The sequence below is a fragment of the Phocoena phocoena genome, chromosome 17 (assembly GCF_963924675.1).
Source record: "Phocoena phocoena chromosome 17, mPhoPho1.1, whole genome shotgun sequence".
Lineage (NCBI taxonomy): Eukaryota > Metazoa > Chordata > Mammalia > Artiodactyla > Phocoenidae > Phocoena > Phocoena phocoena.
In genome coordinates this window covers 80,483,322-80,503,332 of record NC_089235.1, presented here as the reverse complement: position 1 = coordinate 80,503,332, position 20,011 = coordinate 80,483,322, and the positions used below count along the sequence as shown (strand labels likewise).

The following is a 20,011-nucleotide window of genomic DNA, read 5'->3' as shown; positions in this document are numbered from 1 at the left end:
TCCCAATGCAGGGGGCCCGGGTTCGATCCCTGGTTGGGGGACTAGATCCTACATGCTACGCGGTGTGGCCAAAAAGACAAAAAAAAGAAAAGAATTGAGACACCTAACCCTGCACTCAGTGACATATTTGGCACCAGCCTGGATACAGCAGGAGAGAGAAACAATGAACTGGAAGATAAATGGAGGGAGTTACCCAGAACCCAGCAGAGAACAATCACGGCGGAAATTCAGAAACAGACATGTAGGGGGTGGGACGAAAAGGTCTGGCAGACATTCGAGAGAGTGTCTGAAGAGGAGGGCTGAAAACCGGTCAGAGCTGATGACAGACACCAACTCACAGGTTCAGGAAGCCCGGTAGCCACCTGGCAGGACAAGGAATGGACACCCACGCTCCCCACCCCCAAAGGTGCAGAGCGCCATAGACAAGAGGCACCTGGTGCGTGTCCCTCACGACCTCGGCACTACCTGGACTCACAGGAGCCAGAAAAGGACACGTCCTCTTACCCAGACTCAAAGAAAGCACGCGCCCAGCTCGAGTCCCAAACTCTGGCAAATAAACTCCGAGAAGGACAGCTGAATAAATGCACATTCAGACGCACGGAAGTGGGGCTTGTCACCCCCAGGAGCTGCACGGGGCTCTGGGGGGTGCGCTCCAGCGGGAGGGCGCCAGGGCCCCTCGCCGCCCAGTCTCTGCACACCAGGCAGCTCTGCTGTGACGCGGCGACGGCAGCCACGGGCACGGACAAGGAAACGAAGGTGTGCTCGCTCCCGGAACGCCACCCCGGACACAGACGTTCCGGTTGCATGTGACTTTCCGGACATGAAATATAATTCTTTGGACTTTTCCCCAACCGTTTACAAGTGTAAAGCCCATCGTTGGCTCAGAGGCAGCGGGTGGTGGGCAGATTGGGCCCTGGCTGCACTGTGCCCACCCTGCCCTGACGACCCCGCTCCTATGAACACGCGAAGCACTGGCACAGCAGGAAAGGAGGGACAGCAGGGCACCCCGAGGACAGCAAAAGAAGCAGGAGAAAGTCCAGAGGGCTCCACTGACGCCACGTTCAAGGTCAGGCAAAACACACCTCTGGCAACGGCAGTCAGACAGCGGCGACCTTTCAGGGAGTTTCGACCGAGCAGGCGCGGAGCCTAGTAGGGGCTGGATGCCTGCCCCGTCTCCCGCTGCGCGCGGCTGAGGCCCCCCCAGGGCCTGTGGCAGTGTGCGTGCTCCTCTGTGTGAGCCGCACCCATGAAAGGCAGGGACGCAGAGCTGAGGGGCGGGTGTGTGGGCAGACACACCGCCTGCACAGAGCAGCCGCGACGATGACGGGCAGGGCAGGGGGCCGCCCCTTCAGAGGCCTGCACTGCCCAGGGACGCTGTGCCCACGCGGTCGTTCTCAGGGCCACCGCTGGAGAACACAGAGTGTGCAACTTCCAGACTAATTGAGTGGAAGATGAAATTGTAAAAAGGACCCTGTCAATCTAAAAAGGACAATGAAGACGATACAGAAAAAAGACCAAGAGAAGACACAAAATATCACAGTGGGTTTAACCCCAACTACCTCAGCAACCAAGAGCGTCTATTTACCCTGGAAAAGGAACACACCTAAACTGCGAGGGCAAAGAAAGGCTGACAGTGACGGGCCGGGAGAGGTGACAGCGGCAGATGCTGACAGGCGTGACCTGGGGAGAAGCCACACACGTTGGAACCGGGGGCCCAGAGCGGCGCCGGCATCTAAGTGAGAGCAGAGCAGGCAGCGCGAGCCCACGTCTTGACGGCAGGTGCAGGCGCGTCCGGCCACCCGGGCCGTGGCCACGGGGAAGGGCTGTGCTGCCTCCCCGCACAGGGGCCTCCAGGAGGCCACGGGTGCCGGCCTCCACCCACGCCGTGGACAGCAAACCAAGGCAGGAGCAGCGGGCCCTGAGCTCTGGAAGCACTGGGACCACAGCAACGGCCACCCGGAGGCCTCGGAGCAGGAGGGGAGGGACCCCAGGGACTGTGGTCCACAGATGGGGCCGGGCACAGGCCCTGGCGCGGAGAAGTCCTGCCCTGAGAGCCCGAGGATGGCGACTTGAGGGTCACCGATGGGAGCTCGGGGACCGGGGTGCGAGTGGGGGGCGGGTCAGAGCTCCCACACTTCGCCCCGCCCCTGGCAACCACGAATCCCCCCTTCCTGGCTCAAGGAGGGGGCCTGGCCCCAGGGGTCTGCTCACAGATGATGGTGGACGCCCTCCAGAGAACCAGCCCTGAGGACTGGCCAGCACAGCCCGAGAGTGAGCCTGTCTACCCAGTCCAGGGCCGGGGTCTCCAGGCTCCCATGCAGAGGGTGGGAGTGACCCCGGAATGTGGAGCCCAGGCGGCTGGAGCCCCGTCCGCCCCTCAGGCTAGTGGGCACCACGCACCTGTCAAAGGGCAGGGGGCTGCCCAGAAGGCTGGACACGACGGCAGCGTGGTGCCGGGCCGCCAGGATGTACACGCTGTGCTGTGCGGCCTGCAGGACGTGCTCCCCGTGCGTCTCCTGCAGCTTGGAGCACAGCGCGCTCAAGATCTCGGGCACCTGCGGGCGAGGAAGCCGCGGTTAGGCCTACGGCGGGGACACGCCCACACCAGGGGCCAGTCCCCCGTGGCCAGGGTGCAGGGGCCCCGGGGAGGCAGGCTGGCCGAGGGGAGGGGAGGGAAGTCCTGTGAGATCGGAGCTCCCTGCTGCCGGCGTCCTCGGGGCCAAGGGAGCCAATCCCACATTCCACACGGGAAGCGACGGGGACCCGAGAGGGGCCTGCCGGGAGGAGGCACTGAGACACACACAGGCGTGTGCAGGGCAGAGCGGGACGGGAAGGCCCCGGGGTGAGTGCTGAGGCTGACAGGGTGAGCCAGCCCGTCCCTGGAGGCAGGACACTCACGGGCTGCGCTGCCCCACACCACCTCCCGTGCAGCCTGTGCCCAGACTGAGGCCACAGCTGGGCTGGGAGAGGGCCGGCAGCCTCAGGCAGGCTTCATGGGCTGCAGCTGCTGCAGAGGCCGCAGACAGGCACCCAGGGCACGGTCGCCAACGTGGGCCCCGCGCCGCGGGGGTGCTGCCCGCGACGGTCTGGGCTGTGCAGCTGGGAAGCACCCTGGTGCAAGGTGAAAGCTGATGGCAGAGCACTGGACACGGCCCCAGGGACAAGGTCCCCGGGACGGGCAGCTGGCAGTCCGTGGGCCCCGCCAACCCTGGGCTCCTGGGCAGGGCTGGCCGAGGAACCTGCCCGGGGACCTGCGCCGCAGGAGCAGCGGGAGGGACCGGCGCGGGGGCACGGGGCGTGGTCCTCGGCAGGGGAGGCGGCGCTGCGTGTCCAGTGCTGCCTGGGCTGGGCCCCAGGGAGGGGCACTGCCGCCGCCGTTTCTCAAAGGACTTGTAAGCGTAACGAGGCTGTTTTCTTTTTATGACCTCGAGTCCAGAAGGTCGATAGCCCCACTCACAGGCATCCGCACCTCCTTCTACGGACCTGAACCTCTCTGCTTTGCCCCCGCCCGCCTGCCCAGGCCCTCGGCCGGCCCAGCTGCGTCTCCCTGACGAGACAGGCCGCCGCACTAAACGGCCTCCCCGTGTTCCTGCCTGCGGACCTGGGCGGGGAAGTGGTGCTTCAGTGGGGCAGCTTCGCAGCCGCTGGGCCGCTGCCACCCGCTGGCCGTGGGCACGGCGATGTTCGCAGACAGATGTGCTGGGACCCTCCAGTCCACGGCTGCCACTGCAACAGGCCAGCCCGTCTCTGGGGCCAGGGGCACGGCTCCTCTCCAGTCTCCCGGGCTCTTTCTTGGCCACAAGGGGCACTGGTCGCCTGAAGATGTGCAGGCCTGGCAGACTCAGGCAGTCGAGCGGTTCCTGCGCAGACGCGGGTGAGAGCGGCCTCCCTGCAGAAGCCTGTCCCTGTCGCCCCAGGTTCTCGAGTATTGGAATATAGTTGCCCGTAGATATGCTTCACGGTATGTCGAACCTCTTATGTATATGCTCCCCTTTCTCACTTTGCTTTCTTGGACGTTGGTTCTCCTTCTGTGGCTTGTCTTGGCAGAGCTTCATTCCTAATTGTTTCACTGGGCTTATCCATCTTCTTCTCTAATGCCGTCTTTGCTGTTGCATGTTCTTCTCAGCGGCTGTCCCCGCTGGCGCCTGTGAGCAGATCTGCTTCCTGCGAACCGTGATGGCAGCGCCCGGGCGCTCGGGCGTGGCGGGCTCTGGGGCTGCATCGGCACCGGGTTCTCGGCTTCCCAGGACTGGTGAGCAGGGGCCGCACCCTAGGCCTGCAGGGCTGCTCCCACGTCTCTCGGTGGCAAGCCCCGCGGGGGCCCTTTAACCTCCCCTCACACCTGGTCTAGGCCGTTTCCTCGCAACAGCCTCACGGAGCTCTAACTGCGCACCGCAGACTTCGCGCGTTTAAGTGTACGAGTCAGTGGTTTTCGTACGCTCACAGGGCTGTGTCAATTTTAGAGTATTTCTCTCACCCGAAAAGAAACCTCATTTCCACCGGCAGGCACTCCCCAGTTCCCCCGCCCCGCCCCTGGCAACCACGAATCCACTTTCCCTGTCTGGATTTGCCTCTTCTGAACATTTCAGAGAAATGGAATCACACTCTATGGGGCCTTTTGTTTCTTTCACTTTGCCAGGTGTTTCCCAGGCTCCTCCACGCTGCGGCAGGAATCAGCCCGTCACTCCTTCCTGCCGCTGAGCAGTGTTTCGCTGAACGGACAGACCCAGCTACTAACTGATGGGCGTCTGCGCTGTTGCCATGGTTGGGCTGCCAGGCGCGTGTCCGTACAGGTTCCCATGGGCGTGGGCCCACCTCTCTCGGGTACACGCCTAGCAGTGGAACTGCTGGGTTGGGCGGCGCTTCTGTGTTTAACGCCTGCCGGGCTTCTCTGCAGCAGCGGCTTCACTTCCCATGCCCACTGTTTATTAAGAGGAGTCTGTTCTTTCCCGGCATGTCCGTCCCGCCCTCCACCTGACCAGCCTGGCTTGCTGGAGGAGGGGCTCAGCCCGGTCACGGGTCACCTGCTAGGACCACTTTTTCTGATTCAGTGTCAGAGAAACTCAAAGTCCAACAGTGTCCAGGTGTCCCTAGGGGGTCCCCCTGCCAGGCTCTCAGGGCAGGAAAGAAAACGGTGGCCCCACTGCCCCCATGGGTACTGATACCAGTGACCATGCCACATGAGACAGAGGTGGCACGTCGCAGACAGGCTGAAGGTTTAAGTCAGGAACACAGCACCGGGGGTGGGTGTGCTGAGTGTGTCTGGGAGCCTGAGCCAGGAGGAGACAGCCCAGCAGCTCCCTGAGAGGCCAGGAGCAGGCTCGGTGTGTTGGGCCCAAGGAGAGGCACCTGGGTTTATCAAGGACGGATGGGACCCGAAACTATTAAGGAACTCCTAGAAGAAAACGGGGGGAAATCTTCAGGACATTAGGTTTGGCAATGATTTCTTGGATGTGACGCCCAAAGCACAGGCAACAAAAGCAAACACAGGCATGTGGAACTATATCAAACTTTAAAACTTTTATGCATCAAAGGACACAGTCATGAGTGTGAAAAGACAACCTATGGAATGGGAAAAATATCTGCAAATCATATATCCGATAATGGGTTAATATCCAGAATATATAAAGAACTCCTACAATTCAACAACAACAAAACAATCAAATAATCTGATTTAAAAATGGGCAAAGGACGCACACTTCTCCAAAGAAGACATACAAATGGCCAAAAAGCATACCAAAAGACACTCAACAACACTAATTACGTGGGACGCGCAAATCAAAACCAACACGACACACCGCCTCACACCCATCAGGGCGGCGGCTATCAAACCAACAGGTATTTAAAGGGAGCCGTGGTTAGAGAGACAGAATACAGGTTACCAGAGACGCTTGATATACAAAAATAGTAAATGAAAGATAATATATCAACAGGTGTTTAAAGGGAGCCGTGGTTAGAGAGACAGAATACAGGTTACCAGAGACACTCGATATACAAAAATATTAAATGAAAGAATATTACCAATATTAATAATTATAGAGGTCTGTTCATTTCCTCGTTTAGCTAATTAAAATAATATGCCATACTGTACTTCTGAGGCTTAGGGGAAAATGTCCATTCCTGAAGAACTTTCGTTATGTAAAAAAAAAAAATATATATATATATACATATAAAACGTTAAAAAAAAGAAAACAGGTATTAACAAGTGCTGGTGAGGATGTGGAGAAACTGGAACCCCTGTGTGCTGCTGGTGGGGATGTAAACTGGTGCAGCCACTAAGGAAAACAGTACGGCAGTTCCTCAAAACATTCAAAATAGAACTACCCTATGATCCTGCAAATCCACTTCTGGGTATTCACCCAAAAGAGAACAGGATCTTGAAGGGATATGTGTTACACCCACGGTCACAGCAGCACCATTCACAGTAGCCAGGAGGCGAAAGCGGCCCAAGTGTCCATCCACAGATGAACAAGCAGACAAAATGTGCCGTGTGTACACACACACCAGGACCACCGGTGGCCACTGCCTGCGGCCTGGTCTGTCCCCTCCCCCCACACAGAGCCACCAGGGCACCGCTCTACCACTCCAGCCTGACCCGGAAGCCCCACTGAGTGCAAAATAAGATCCAAACCTTGGCCCATCAAACCCCGACGAGGACTCACAGCCATGCCCTGTGCCGCCCTCCTCCTCCCCCAGCCCGTTTCCACTCCCAGGAGGAGTGCACCACGATGGCATGCTCCCCTCCCGGCGCCGAGCCGCGCACTGCGGCCCCTCCCCCGCTCCCTGGGATCCACGCGGTACAGGCCCTGCACCCAGAATATACAAAGTGCGTCCGCAAATCAATAAGCAAAGCACAGACAAGCCAGAAGAAAGATGGGCAAGGCTGGTGTCCTCACAGCAGACGACGTCTGAACAGCCAGGAAGTGTGCCACTGCATAAGCCGCCAGAGAAACGCGAACAAAACCCAACCAGGAAGCCGTTACACACCCACCAGAAGGGACAGAAACGGCGTCGGCAGGGGCGTGGCATGCGGGAGCTGAACGGCCCGGAGCGCCATCTGACAGCCCTGGGACAGCTGCACGGAGGCCTCTCCTGCAGGCCCCAGTCGCTCTCCTGGGTGTGTCTCCAACCAAAATGTACCCTCAGGTCCAGCGGACCCGCGCTCTGGCAGCACTCTCGGTGCTCAGACTGGGAACTGCCCAAGCGCTCACGGAGGCGGGTGGGTGCGTGACGTTGCCCTCACGGCGGGGAGGAGCAACGCTGGGGCCAGGCCGGGAGACGCGCCCGCCGTCTCACAGGCTACCGCCATGTGGGGCAGACGTGAGGCCCCTCTACATGAGGTGCGTGCCGAGGCATGCTGTGTGCTGCAGAGCGTCTGCTGGGGTATAAGGGACTCTGGAGTGGGTAGGACCTCTGCTCCTGCCTGTGCGAGCTCCCCCTGCAGCCCCTGTCCTTCCCTCCACATAAAAGGCCATGCACTTAGGACAAACCCCCTTTCCTGCTGCTATGCTTCACTTTAATGGGGAGCTTAACTCTCCCTCTAGGCACGTGGGACCCCACCTGCCAGGCCACTGGCTCTCCAGGATTCAAAGACACGCGTTCTAGAAATCCCCTGATCCTTGGAGCCTGCCTCAGACCTACACCTACGAGGACCTGGGCACGTCTGTCATGGTGGCTGCCGATGCATATCTGGGAACTATGTGGACAGCCACGTGAGCTCACGGCCAGAAGGACTCAGAGGCGACGGGCAGGGCAGCACCTGAGTGTCCCGGGCACCTCTGCTCTGGGCCAGACCCACCGTGGAACCCTTTGTGCAGACACCCGGGGACCCTCTGGACCTGCGTCTCCACCAGCAATGTGAGCAGGGAGCTCAGCCAGTGTTGGCTCGGCGCCAAGTGATAGCCCCTAGCACTGACATTTCCCTCTCGATTGCCTTTTCTACCCTTAAGTTCTCAGCAGTTACTTTCACTTAATTCTGTCTTCAAAGAGAAGAGAAAGATTTGTCCAAATCAGGCCCACAGGGAAAAGGAGCTGAGCACTGAGGGCCAAACCTCCACAGAGCACGGGTTGGGGGTGAGGGAGTGGGGTGGGGCGCCCCAAGTTACCCAGCCCCGCCCACCCACACTCTTGGCCTGTCCCAGACAAGACCACGCCCACACCTGGCCCCTGACGAGCCCCGCCCCGGCCCCGGCCACGCCCCTTCCCGCCCCCGCCCATCCGAGCCCCAGCCGCGCCCAGCCCCACCTTCTCCAGGAGCACGTGGCCCCGCCCCTTCAGCAGGCAGTTGACGATCACTGTAGCGGCTCGGGAACAGTTCTGGTCGGGGTCTCCCAGGCCCTCAAACAGCGTTAGCAAGAGGCTGATGAGCTGATCTGGCGGGAGGCGCTTGCCAATAATCTAGGAGGACAGTTGCGTCAGGAAGGCTTGAGAGCACAGCGTCAGCACACCTTCCAGGCGTAACATCCCAGGGGCTCGAGTTTCCGGGGGAGGGCTGACAAATCTCCGCCTCTCAAATCCCTCCTCCAGCCTTTCCCACCCTCATACAAGCCCTGTACGCCTTCGGGAGCTCCTGCCAGTGCAAGGGTGGGGTGGCCCATGCACGGAAACCCCCATCCCCAGACTGAAGCCTGGCCAGGTCCCGGAGGCAGCCTCCAGGGCCTCCAGGCCCAGGCCCCTGGAAGGGGGGTCCCCGGGCAGCTGCAGGGCCCAGGTCAGTGTGCCCTCCCTGAGGCTCCTCCTGACCAGTGGGGTGGGCTGGGAGTGGCCCTGGTGGTGCAGCCTCTCTAGAACTCTCTAGAATGCAGAGTCAAGGGTAGATGGTGGCATGTTCCACCCTGGACCGCCCGGCCACCAAGACTCTATGGACCTTCAGCTCCCCCTGCAGCCCCTGTCCTTCCCTCCACATAAAAGAGAGCAACCAGAAGTTAAAGCAGATGAACTTTGTACAAAGAAGAAATAAAAGTGGTTGACTATCCATGAAGTCTGATCCCAAACATAGAGTTCCGCTGTGCCTGGACTCGCCCAGGGCGGGGCCTCTGCTTCCCAGTGTCTGAGCCCCCCCCCCCGACAAAGGGCCCTGTTGACCCCCTTCCCTTCCTTCTTTGGCTGGAGAGAAAGCCTCCTGACCCCTGAGGGCCATTTCCAGTCACCAAATGGAACAACAGCACCGCCCTGGCTTGGGGGCTCACGGGGTGGGCTAGGGGCAGCTTTCTCTACCCTCTGGAGCCAGAGCTGAGCTCCTGCCCACACCCTCCCCGCTGGGCCTCGGAGGGAGGGGGGACCCCAGCAAGCACAGGAGGGGGTGGGAGGTGGTGCTGGACACCGAACTCTCTGAGTGAGACCCGTCCGCGTGCCCGGCCCGGCACCCGTGGAGCCCGTGCACGAGAGGAGCTGCCGCAGAGGCCTCCTGGGCCCCGACGGTGCGGCCCCTCCTTCCCTCGCAGAGGCCCTGGCAGGTACCTGGGCTACGCTGTGGCAGGTGTGGAAGAGGATGGCGGGGTCAGGGTGCCCCAGGCCGTCCTTGAGGGTGAGGAGCTGCTCAACCACATCGTCCTGATAATCGCGGGAGAAGCCTGCAGAGGCGGGAGGGAGCGCAGGGCTGGGTGGAGGCCTCCCCTGGCCTCCAGAGGCCCAGACTCTGCTCCCTCACCACACCCCCTGCACCTCTGCCCAGCCAGGGGCTCACCCTCGTAGCCCAGCTGGAGGTAGAGCAGGGAGTAGACACAGCTCACAGCCTCCTGGCGGGTGGCAGGCCATAGGTCCGCGCACCGTGGGGAGAAGAGGCCGAGGAGGAGGCCCAGGTTGTGGAAGGGCACCAGGGCCTGGAGAGGCAGATGTGCGGGTGCTGGAGGGGCACGGGGGCAGAGGTCCAGAGATGGGGGCTGGAGCTCAGGAGATGCTGCGGTGGGCAGGTGCCACCCACACCCAGATTCGGGCAGGGGTGTGAGCAGCAGGGCAGCCCCTGTCCACCCCTGTGGCCAGCAGGGCCCCTGTCAAGCTCCTCCTCCTGCACGGTGAGCCCCACCCCCCAAGTGCGGGTCCCTAAGAGGGGAGGAGGGCCGGGCGAGTAGGTGTGTGCAGGCAGAGGGACGGTCGGGCTCTGCTGCCTCGGCAGACACATGGGAAGCCCCCGCCCCAGAAGGCAAGCCCCCCGTCAGGTAAGGGGGCTGCTGCGTGAGACCCCTCTCCTCCTAACTGGGTCCTGGTCCCACCTTTCAGAGCCTTTCCTGCTCTCCTCAAGTACTAAGCCTTCCCGACCCTGCTCTTAGCAAAGGGCCTTGCTTCCTATGCCCTGGACCTGGGGACGTCACCTTCCGCCCCCGCCATCACACAGCCCTCGGCCTTCCCGGCCCCACAACCCTGCTGTCAGTCCCCCACACGAGAGGCCTCCCCGGGGAAGCAGCCCGCCCCGCCCCCGCCCTGCACGGGCTCCTAAGGACGTGCAGGGCTCCCAGGCTCCTGCTCTCCCAGAAGTCACCAGAGGGGACCTGCGCAAGGCGGGGAGGCTGGAGCACTGGACAGAGGACCCCCCAGCTGCTGTTCTCCTAGAGAGGGCAGAGCTCTGTCTCATCACAAACAAACATGAACTCTGGCTGGACCAGGGTTACATGAAAAACAGGCCACAGGGGAACCTGGGTGGGAAAAGCCGTCTAAGCGAGCAAACAGACAGATGCTTCTGGAACACGACGAAAAAGAAATACTGCCAACCAAATCAAGCATCGCGCTTAAGAGTGAACCGTAAAGGCTTGGGGCTGCCGCCAGCTTTCATCTTCCTGCTAACGGCAGCACGGACTAACATGCATCAACATCGGGGGAGAAAGGCCAAAGTCGCGGCATTTGTAAACTATGATGACTGTATCTGAGGAGCACAGAGAACTAATCAAAAATTCACTAGAAACAACAACAGAATCTTATAAACTAGCCAGTTCCTAAATACCCAAGAATCCATAGTTTTCCTGCCTACCAGCAATCAGCAAATTATTAAATACAGTGGAAGAAAAAGTTACGCTGACAACGGCAACAGAACCTGCGACCCAGAACCTGCTTCTGAGGGGCCCAGGGGGACCCGGATGGAAAGGCCCATTATTAAAAGACGTTACTGCTCGACACACGAAAATGTGGGGTGCGTGCCCCCATAAAGCCACGCTGGGAGCATTTGAGGACTGCGTCCAATCTACCCTAAAACCACCTGATTAATGGCCTTGAAAGAACTGTGAAGTTCTGAAAACGTGAAAAGGAGCTGCTTACTCTTAGCAAATATTAAAACGCAGAATAACCGCGCGGTTCTTGGACCAGGCTCCTTCTCCCCCACTCCAACCACCGAATAATACTTGCCTTTTCCGCAGCATTTCGTGGGTTCACGTCCCCCTCCCTCTGCTCAAACTGCTGCTTCTGCCGCGAACGCCCTCCTTCTCTCCTTTCACACCCAGGCCCCCATCACCCGTTCCCTCCTCCGGGGAGCACGTCAGGCGCCAGTCCCGGCCCATGATCCCGCTCCCAAGGACGAGGGTGCCCATCAGATCGACACCGGGCGGCCAGCCCTGAGGACAGTTCCTGGCCCTCATGGCTCTCCGTCCACGGCTCAGGAAGAGGACGGTGGCACTCGCTGGGACGCGGGATGAGCCCAGGCAGCAGCTGGCCGAAGGGCAGAGGGCGTGCTGGCATTCAGAGACGCAAGGGCCCCGGGCAGTGGTCCCCAAGCCGAGGGGCCAGGAATGGGGACAGGGCAAGGGAGTGGCCGTGCGGGTCACCACCTGGCACTCACGCTGACGTGCAGGTGTTTCAGGAAGTGCTGCAGCAGGCAGGCGCTCAGGCCAAGTGCCCGCACCCGCTCGTGGCCCCTCGGGGACTTGATCCATGGGCTCAGGTGCTGGGGAAGAGGGGGCTTCATATGGGTGCCCTGCCTACAGCCACCCTTCTGGGTGGGGGGGCCAGCGTGCCAGGTCAGAGCAAGCCCCCTGTGCAGTGCCCCCGCCCCGTCACTCCGTCCTGCTGGCCTGGCTCACGGCCACGGCCACCCAGAGCAAGCCAGGCATACAGAGGGACAGGGTGTTCCTAGGAGTGGGTCGGCCCTGCCCCAGCCCACCGCAGTGCTGCAAAGGGCAGGAAGCCATGCCGCGATGGCCCCAGAAGGCCAGGAGGGCATGTCCGGGGCACCTCAGGGTCTCTCCATCCCAGCAGCATGTGATGGGGGGCGGGGAGAACCAGCTCGGGGCCCCCATCTGGGTCGGGAACTACACCCATCTGCACACCTGCCCAGGCAGGAGGGGGTCCCCCCGCCGCTCACAGAACCCCCCCCCCCACCTCCTTGCATAGCACATCACACGGTCCCCACGGCGCCCCCGCCCCGGGGAAGCGCACACCCACCGCACACCTCCACCATGACCTGCAGGCCCTGGGGGGTCATGTTTCGCTGAAGGAGGCTTGTCAGTAAGTCCTTGAGGGCCTGCATGGTGTCCCGGTACAGTGGCTGGAACGAGAGAAGCAGCCGGTCCCGCCGTGACCCTGCTACCCGCGCACAGGCACCCATGCGGCCAGGGCCACGCTCATACCTCCTGGTGGCCGTCCACCCCCTCGGGCTCAGGCAGCACGGCCATAATGCTGTGCAGGCAGCTGTGGATCAAGTCCGCCTGCGCCTGCCCCTCCAGCGCCGGCTCCAGGGAGCTGAGCCTCGAGTTAAGGGCCCAGCACTCACGCAGAGGGGCCCCCCGGCCTGGCCCCCCAGCCCCCGGAGGAAAGGATACGCCAGGTAAGTGCAGGCGAGCATGGCCTTCTTCCGCATGGGCGTCCTCAGGGAGTCCGAGGGCTCGGCCTTGATGAACTCCTGGGGGAGCAGCCGCAGGATGGCCCTTGGCCACAGCACTGGCTTGCCTCGCAGGCAGCTGCCGCCCCTCACCCGCTGGGGAGCTCAGGCCCCTCCCCAGGCCCCGCCGGTGCTCACCATCATCTGCGCCACCAGCTCCGGCTTCCTCAGGAGCTGGAAGGAGCTGCCGTGGGAGCCGCTGCGGACGGCCTGGCTGGCCATGCAAACGCTCTGCGCGAGGCACAGCCTCAGGCCCAGGTCCTGCGGGGACGCTGGGCTGCAGGAAGGCACCAAGGCCCGAGGCAGCAGCCGCTCCCTCTAGGCCCATGGGGCTGAGCCAGGATGGGGGCTGCCCACAGCAGCGAGACCAGACCACCAGCCCGCTCTTTCTGCCAAAGCCAGAAACGTTCCCCTCCAGTCTGGGGCTCTTGGTCAGCCCCCCACGTGGGCCACGGGGGGTCTGTGAGGGAACCTGGGGCCCTCGGCTGTCTGCCCGGCCTGGGCCTGGGGGACCCCGGGTCACGGCCCCGGGCAGACGCCGTAGGCAGACGCCCACTCTATCCACCGGTGGGGTGGCTGGAGGTGCTCCCCAGGTGGAGGGGAAGCCTGCTGCCCAAGAAGAGCCCCGGCAGAGGGGGGCTGCCCCCCACTCAGTCAGAGCGACCACTCCCAGCACAGCCCCACCACCCGGCCGACTGCAGGAGACCCGGGGTGGAGGGTCTGCTCTTTAAGGGGAGACCCAGCCGATCCAGAGGGGGCTTCCAGGTTAGTGCCGGAGAGTCCAGAGGGAAACACGTTAGTGAGGCCAGAGGCCACTGTCACTTGCTGCAGAACGCACCCCTCCCCGGCGCTGCCAAGAGGGCAGCCGTGGGCGTCAGGGAGCAGAGCCAGGAGAGGGGCTGCGGCCGAGGCCCCGCGCCCCGCCTGCGAGCCCTCACCTCCCCCTCCTTCCCACCCCCCGTCCGGGGCCTGGGCCAGAGAAGGAGCTCCTGGGCCCCCATTCTGCTCCGAGGCAGTGGGGACAGGCCCCGGAGGGATGTCCCGAATGCTCTGCCCTTGGACTGGGACCAGGGAGCCCCAGTGAGCACTCCTGGCTGCCGCCCCGGCAGCTCACGGCCCAGCCCGGAGGAGAGAGGAAAGCAGAGCCCCCGCTCCACTCCTGCACACTGTACCTTGGTCTCTACCTTTATCCCCAGAACCTGAACGACAGAGGTGACAGGAGTTAGCGCGTGAGGCCCCAGTGGCGGCACCCCTCCCTCTCTCCCTCCCCGCGCCACGGCCGGGCACCCACCTTGGTGCTGAAGCACTGGGACATGTTCCGGAAGATGTCCGACTCCACCCTGGCCAGCAGCAGCTCGCGGGGGGCCCGCGCTGCCACGTGCCCGTAACACAGGATCAGCGCGCTCTTCACTTTCTCCACCTCGTTCTCACTCCGATCCTGAGAGGCGGGAGGAATCAGCGGGGCTGTGACACAGTCACGCCCCCCAGCAGCAGCCCAGCACTCCAACCCCACGTGCGCGGGAAGGAGGGCACAGCTGGTTGGGAGGAAGGCGCCACCCCACCCAGAGAGCCCCAAGGCCGGGAACAGCAGGACAGGATAGGACTGGGCAGGCTCGGGCCTGGTGGGGACCAAGGTGGGAGGGGCACGCAGGAGGAAGAGCTGGGGGGCTGAGAGCAACGGAAGGGCCAGAGGTGGGGTCCCTGCCTTCGCTTGGGGGCAGGGTCCCCCTCCGTCCTCAGGGCCTGTTCACACTACACAGCCCTGAGACTCTGTCACCGGCTGACCCAGGCACAGGGAGACTGAAAACCTAGGGACAAGGGCTGGGGTGGAGGCCCACAGCGGGGGTCCAGCCCCCAATGGGGCTTCAGCGAGCACACAGCCTCCACTGGCCACCAGGGGGCAGAAGACGCACAGATAGGCGGTGGGACAGGAAGGTGGCCGCCCCCATCCCTGCTGCCCAGAGCCCCTCTCATTGCCCCAGTCACCAGCTGGGAGGGAGCCCTCATCCGCCAGCCCCGCCCACGACCGGATGCCAGCTCCCTGACCCACCCCCAACGTGCGAGGCACCAAAGCCCAGGAAGTGCCAGGACCAACCCTCCACCCCACAGAACCTCAAAATGCAGGGTACCACGGCTAAGACAAAATCACAGGCCAGGCCCACCCCAGACCTCCCCTTCAGCTGTCAGCCTGACCTTTGTACCTTAAAAATGTTGAAAATGCCGGCGGATTTTCTGAACACATCTGACTTTACAAAGTCCTCCAGCTGGGCCAGGGTGTCATCCAGGTGGGAGCTGGCACAGATCCCAAAGCAACAGGCGAGGCCCTGGGGAGGCACACAGGTGCACTCACGCCTGGGCAAGGTCGGGGACGGAGAGGAGTACACATGCATGCGCACACCATCCGGTGCATCTGTGCACACCACACCACACGCACACACACACACACACAGGTACACACGCTGGCTACACGTCCGAGAGGACAGAGAGTGACACTGCCAGCAAGCCTGTGGGCACCCGGGCTTCCGTGGGGAAGGGGCGGCCACCTCACGCTCGCTCTCCTCCTGGTATCTGGCGGTTTCCAGCAGCTCCTGCAGACGCTTTCTCACCACCTCCTTACTTGAAGCAGCACCCAGGGTAGTTCCTATGCATTTATACAGGAAGTTCTGCAGCGAAGCCAGAGAACACGGTTGTGCCTGGCTCCCGAGTGGAGGGATGCCCAGCACTACCAAAGCGCTGCCCCTGACAGAGTGCATGCCAGCAGACGTGGGACCCACGACACTGATCGCCGCGAGGACCGGATGGGCTCTGGGCAGCGTCTGAGGAGCAGGAGGTGGGTGCGGAGCCCCTGCGTCTCCCAGCCGTCAGCCACTACGAGGAGGCTCCCGGGCCTTCCCGTCCAGCCTCTGCCAGGACCACAGGGGCCACCAGAGGCAGGCGCAGGGAGCAAGTGACGGCACCAAGGAGCAGGAGCTGAGGGCCACGCCCACAGCAGCCGGCGGGCTGCCCTCCCCCCCCTCCCCCCGCACCTTCTCCAGGGGCGTTCCCCCCTCCCCCTGCACCTTCTCCAGGGGCGTCCCGTTGTAGCTGGGCAGCTGCTTGCACATCTCCAGGCTCAGCTGGCAAATCCACGTGTTGTCAGACACAACAGCTAGAGTGTCGCGAAGGAACTGTGGGCAGGAGCTCTAGCAGTGAGGGACCGGAGCTCGGCCTTTCACTGCGCTGGCTGGGGAGGGACCCAATGCCTGGCGGTGTCCCGGGCAGGGACCTCAGGGTCCTGTGCCATGGCTCTGAAGGGTTGTGGATCACTTTCGAGCCCAGACAAAACAAATTCTGGGGGGTCAGACATGTACCACACAGGGGCACAGACAGCTCTGAGCCAAGCAGGGGAGAGGAGAGAAGGCTCCAGTGGCCAGAGCAGCTCAAAGCCCCTGTAATTTGACTCCATCACAGCAGGGTGACAATCTGTGAGGTCAGTAGGCAGGGCTCCCCCCCAGAGACACCCACCTGTCCCTCTGCCCCTCCCCCAGCCACACCGTTAGGCCAAGGCAAACATCACAGCCCTGGGAAGGTACAGTTCCCCTAGCGTGGCTGCCCCAAGCTCTCCCCGCCCAGGCCAGAAAAGGCCCCTGGGTCCAATCCCCGTCCAGGCCAGAAAGGGCCCCTGGGTCCAAGACAGGCTACGCTCCCACCTCCTCTCCCTTCTCTCACCATCAGCAGCTTCTCCTCCCATTCCTTCTGCGACAGGGTTTCCTCCGTATGTCCTGAAACGACCAGTCATTCACTTAGCCCAACAGACAGACCCATGCTCACAGGCAGGAGTGCAGTGCTCAGAGCACCGCCCCCAGCCTGGCCCCATCAATGCTAGCACAGAGGAAGAAAGGGCTGCGCCCACATCCAGTGTGCTCCCAGGTGACAACCGGCAGGGAGCATCTTTTCAGCCCCACTGTCCAGGCCCTTTCCTGAACCACAGCAGAGGCCATTTCTTCCAACTTTCAAAACCCTGGTCCCCACTGGCCAGGCTTGGTGCCGATTGGCTGAAAAAACGCGACCAGAGGACGAGCGGCGCCGCCCCCCTCTGGGCCTCACCGTCCAGGTGCTCCAGCAGCAGGGGGATGGCGGTCGCCCACCGCTGACCCAGCATAGGATGGATGTCCCGGTGAAGGACGCTCAGGAGGCGCAGCGAGGCCGCCCCGCGACCGTCCCCCAGGTAGGGGCTGGAAGACACAGCCTGGAGGAGCCAGAAGTGGGTTCTCCACCGGCGCCCAGGGCCACAGCGCCCCAACGCCCCACACGAGGCCGAGCACGGCCTCCCAGGTGGGGCAAGAAGCCCCCAGAGACGCAGCTCCCCAAAACCCCGCCTGGAGCACCTGACAGTCCCCACTGCGAGACAGTGTCCTTCTCACAGCAGTGACAGCGTGAGGACGGGGACAAAGGCAAGAGCCCACTCCTCCCCGTCATCCCCAGAGCGCAGCTGCCCAGCGGCCACCTGCCTGGGGACGTGATGCTTCTGGGAAGGCAAGCCCCCAGTGCGCTGCTTACCAGGAGCCTGGTGGCCATGGCGTAGGGAGACGGAAGGGTCACTGCGGGGGAGACAGACGTGCAACACTCAGGGCCGCCCGCGCCCTGGGGTCAAGGTGGGCTGGGGGGCCGGGCCAGGGCCGGGGGCGCACCGTTGCCGTTGTACTGAATGAGGAGGTCGTGGGCCCCCGCCTCCTGCCTCTTCTGGGCCAGGTGCGCGAGGCTCCTGCAGAGCGGGGTCAGCGCCCCGGTGAAGCGCACGGGGACGAGGAACTCGAACAGGTATGGCCAGAGGACCTGGGGGCAGCAGCATGGGAGTCTGCTCCCAGGTGGGCGGGCAGCAGACCCCCGGGCTGAGGGGTCAGGAGGGGCGCGGTGGGTCCCAGGGGGTGGGTGGGCGCCACTCACGTCGCCCATCCTGTCCACAGTGGTGCTGACCAGGTAGAGGGTGCTGACACTGATGGCCCGCACGCTGTCTGCCGCCAGGGCCTCGCTGTTGGCGCCCAGCTTCTGAGGCTGCAGGAGGGGAGGGCGGAGGGTGTGCTCTCTGCTCTCCAGGTTACACCATCGTGGGCTCTGGCCCTGAGGACACGGCCTGAGCGAAGCAGGACAGACCCTGCCCAGCCCCCGCTGAGTGGACGCCCATGTCACCTGTCACGGGCAGGAAGCTCACTCTGCACTAAAATCGCCCAAGGAAGCCGGCTCACCAGGCTTGGTTCAGCCACCAGAACAGAGGGAACCTTGACTCCGTCCTGATGGGATTGCCGACGTCCACAGAAACCGGAGGCCCTTTGTGGACCTGATAATAGGCTGAGAAAATGGCATTTGCTACGAAGAACAGAGACAAGCTCCGGAACCCGATGGGCCAGTGGCTTCTCTCAGACCTGAGCAGACAGTGCTCCAGGGCCCGGCTCCCCGGGAACCTTCCACGCGGAAAAGGACTCTGCTCTCCAAACACTCTGAGTCTTCAACTCACGCTTTGAAATACCAAAAAGCAAACACTGAAAACCGAGAGCAATTGGGAAAACTGCAATGACTGTAGGAGACATTTAACACCTCTCCCGGAGAAATCAAAGATGGAGTAGAAAAAATAGAGGTGTTTAATAGGGCCTAAATAGCAACTCTTAAAGCACGCTCTAAAAACATAGATAAATCTTAATACCAAATACACACAAACAACTTGAAAGTCTGACCACCTATTAGGCTAAAAAGAAGATCTCAACAAACTCTCAGAAGCAACAATAAACCTGTGGCCAGATTCAGCGCAGAGAACGCAACAAAATTACAAACCCACAGCAGCCACGGAAAGCGAGTCACCTAGAAAACTTCAAACACCCTGAAAGAAACTTTGGGTTAATAAAGAATCCACACGGAAACCGCAAACTACCCAAGAGTGAACACTGAGGACACATACAAAGCCCAACAAAGGCACAACTACCGGGACCCACAGACCAAGAACATTAACTTAAGCTGAAAAATACTATCGGTGGGAAAATATTAATATGAACCAAGAACAAGAAAAGCATGTGAAAGAGTGTAACAGTTAAACACAGAATGGGATTCAAGAAATTAATAGTGAAATAGTTAAGAAAGAAATCGCTGACGTGGAAGAACAGATTGAAGGCTTCAGGGAAATGAAGAAGAAAGATATTAAAGGGCAACATTCAGGTAACAGAAGTGCCGGGGCGAGAGAGAAAAACGGAGAACAAGAAAAAACTAAAGACATAAAGGAGGCTAATTCCCCCCAGAAATAAAAGAGAAAAAGAGCTCCTCTGAAAAGTGTCCACAGAGCTAGAGGTAAGGACAGGTCAGGTGAGCCTGGAACACCTTCTTGTGCCAGAAAACAAGGAAAGGCTCAACTCAAAAAATGATGGAGACGTGCCGTGCCTCAAGGACACAGGAGCCCGCTCCACGGGGGCTCCCACAGGCCAAACTCAGAACAATTTGACCACCAAAACCAACGACAGAAATGCATGGAAGAGTAACCCATGAATCCACACTGAGATATTATATATGAACATAAAAACAGCAAAAAGCCGGGGCTTCCCTGGTGGCGCAGTGGGTGAGAGTCCGCCTGCCGATGCAGGGGACACGGGTTCGTGCCCCGGTCCGGGAAGATCCCATATGCCGCTGGGCCTGCGCATCCGGAGCCTGTGCTCTGCAACGGGAGAGGCCACAACAGTGAGAGGCCCGTGTACCGCAAAAAAAAAAAAAAAAGCTAGCGAAAAGCTCTTTGTTACAACAGAAGGCCAAAAAAATAAGTATAGAAAATTAATGGAGTTAGAAAATGAACAACTGATGCTAAAACTAGTAGGGAAAACTTTAATCAGCAAGTTATCAAAGTTTACACATGTTGTAACATGTGTCCAAATCTCCTTCCTTTTTAAGGTTGAGTAACATTCTACTATATAGATAGAGCAGACCGTGTTTACCCAGTCATCCCTTGATGGACACTTGGGCTGCTTCTACCTCTTGGCTATCGTGAATGACGCTGCTACAAACATGGGCGTGCAAGTATCTCTTCAAGATCCCGCTTTCATTTCTTTTGGGTAAATACCCAGAAGTGGAATTGCCGGATCATATGGTAATTCTGTCCACAGCACCTGAAACACTTTACATCCGGGAGCTCATCTTTTGAGACTTCCCTAAGTGAGAAGTAAGGCCGTTCTGGCTGCCTGAGCAGCGAACACG

General features: G+C 61.0%; 1 protein-coding gene across 2 annotated transcripts in view; it reads right to left on the bottom strand.

Annotated features, from left to right (window-relative positions):
• The window catches only part of MROH1 (maestro heat like repeat family member 1), a 53,345-nt gene that overhangs the window by 7,059 nt on the left and 26,275 nt on the right, over nt 1-20,011 (bottom strand). The window contains exons 13-31 of one of the 2 annotated variants that reach the window (XM_065895275.1): nt 17,729-17,836; nt 17,473-17,617; nt 17,342-17,382; nt 16,889-17,030; nt 16,511-16,563; nt 15,862-15,969; nt 15,346-15,465; nt 15,004-15,126; nt 14,094-14,240; nt 13,975-14,001; nt 12,941-13,063; nt 12,744-12,823; nt 12,552-12,663; nt 12,374-12,469; nt 11,765-11,869; nt 9,686-9,821; nt 9,460-9,572; nt 8,245-8,397; nt 2,401-2,555 (exon numbers count right to left, since the gene is read on the bottom strand). In XM_065895275.1, the coding sequence (XP_065751347.1) occupies nt 2,401-2,555; nt 8,245-8,397; nt 9,460-9,572; nt 9,686-9,821; nt 11,765-11,869; nt 12,374-12,469; nt 12,552-12,663; nt 12,744-12,823; nt 12,941-13,063; nt 13,975-14,001; nt 14,094-14,240; nt 15,004-15,126; nt 15,346-15,465; nt 15,862-15,969; nt 16,511-16,563; nt 16,889-17,030; nt 17,342-17,382; nt 17,473-17,617; nt 17,729-17,836 (2,087 nt within the window). The remainder of the gene's footprint in view (nt 1-2,400; nt 2,556-8,244; nt 8,398-9,459; nt 9,573-9,685; nt 9,822-11,764; nt 11,870-12,373; nt 12,470-12,551; nt 12,664-12,743; nt 12,824-12,940; nt 13,064-13,974; nt 14,002-14,093; nt 14,241-15,003; nt 15,127-15,345; nt 15,466-15,861; nt 15,970-16,510; nt 16,564-16,888; nt 17,031-17,341; nt 17,383-17,472; nt 17,618-17,728; nt 17,837-20,011) is intronic. The other variant, XM_065895276.1, reaches the window with a different exon arrangement.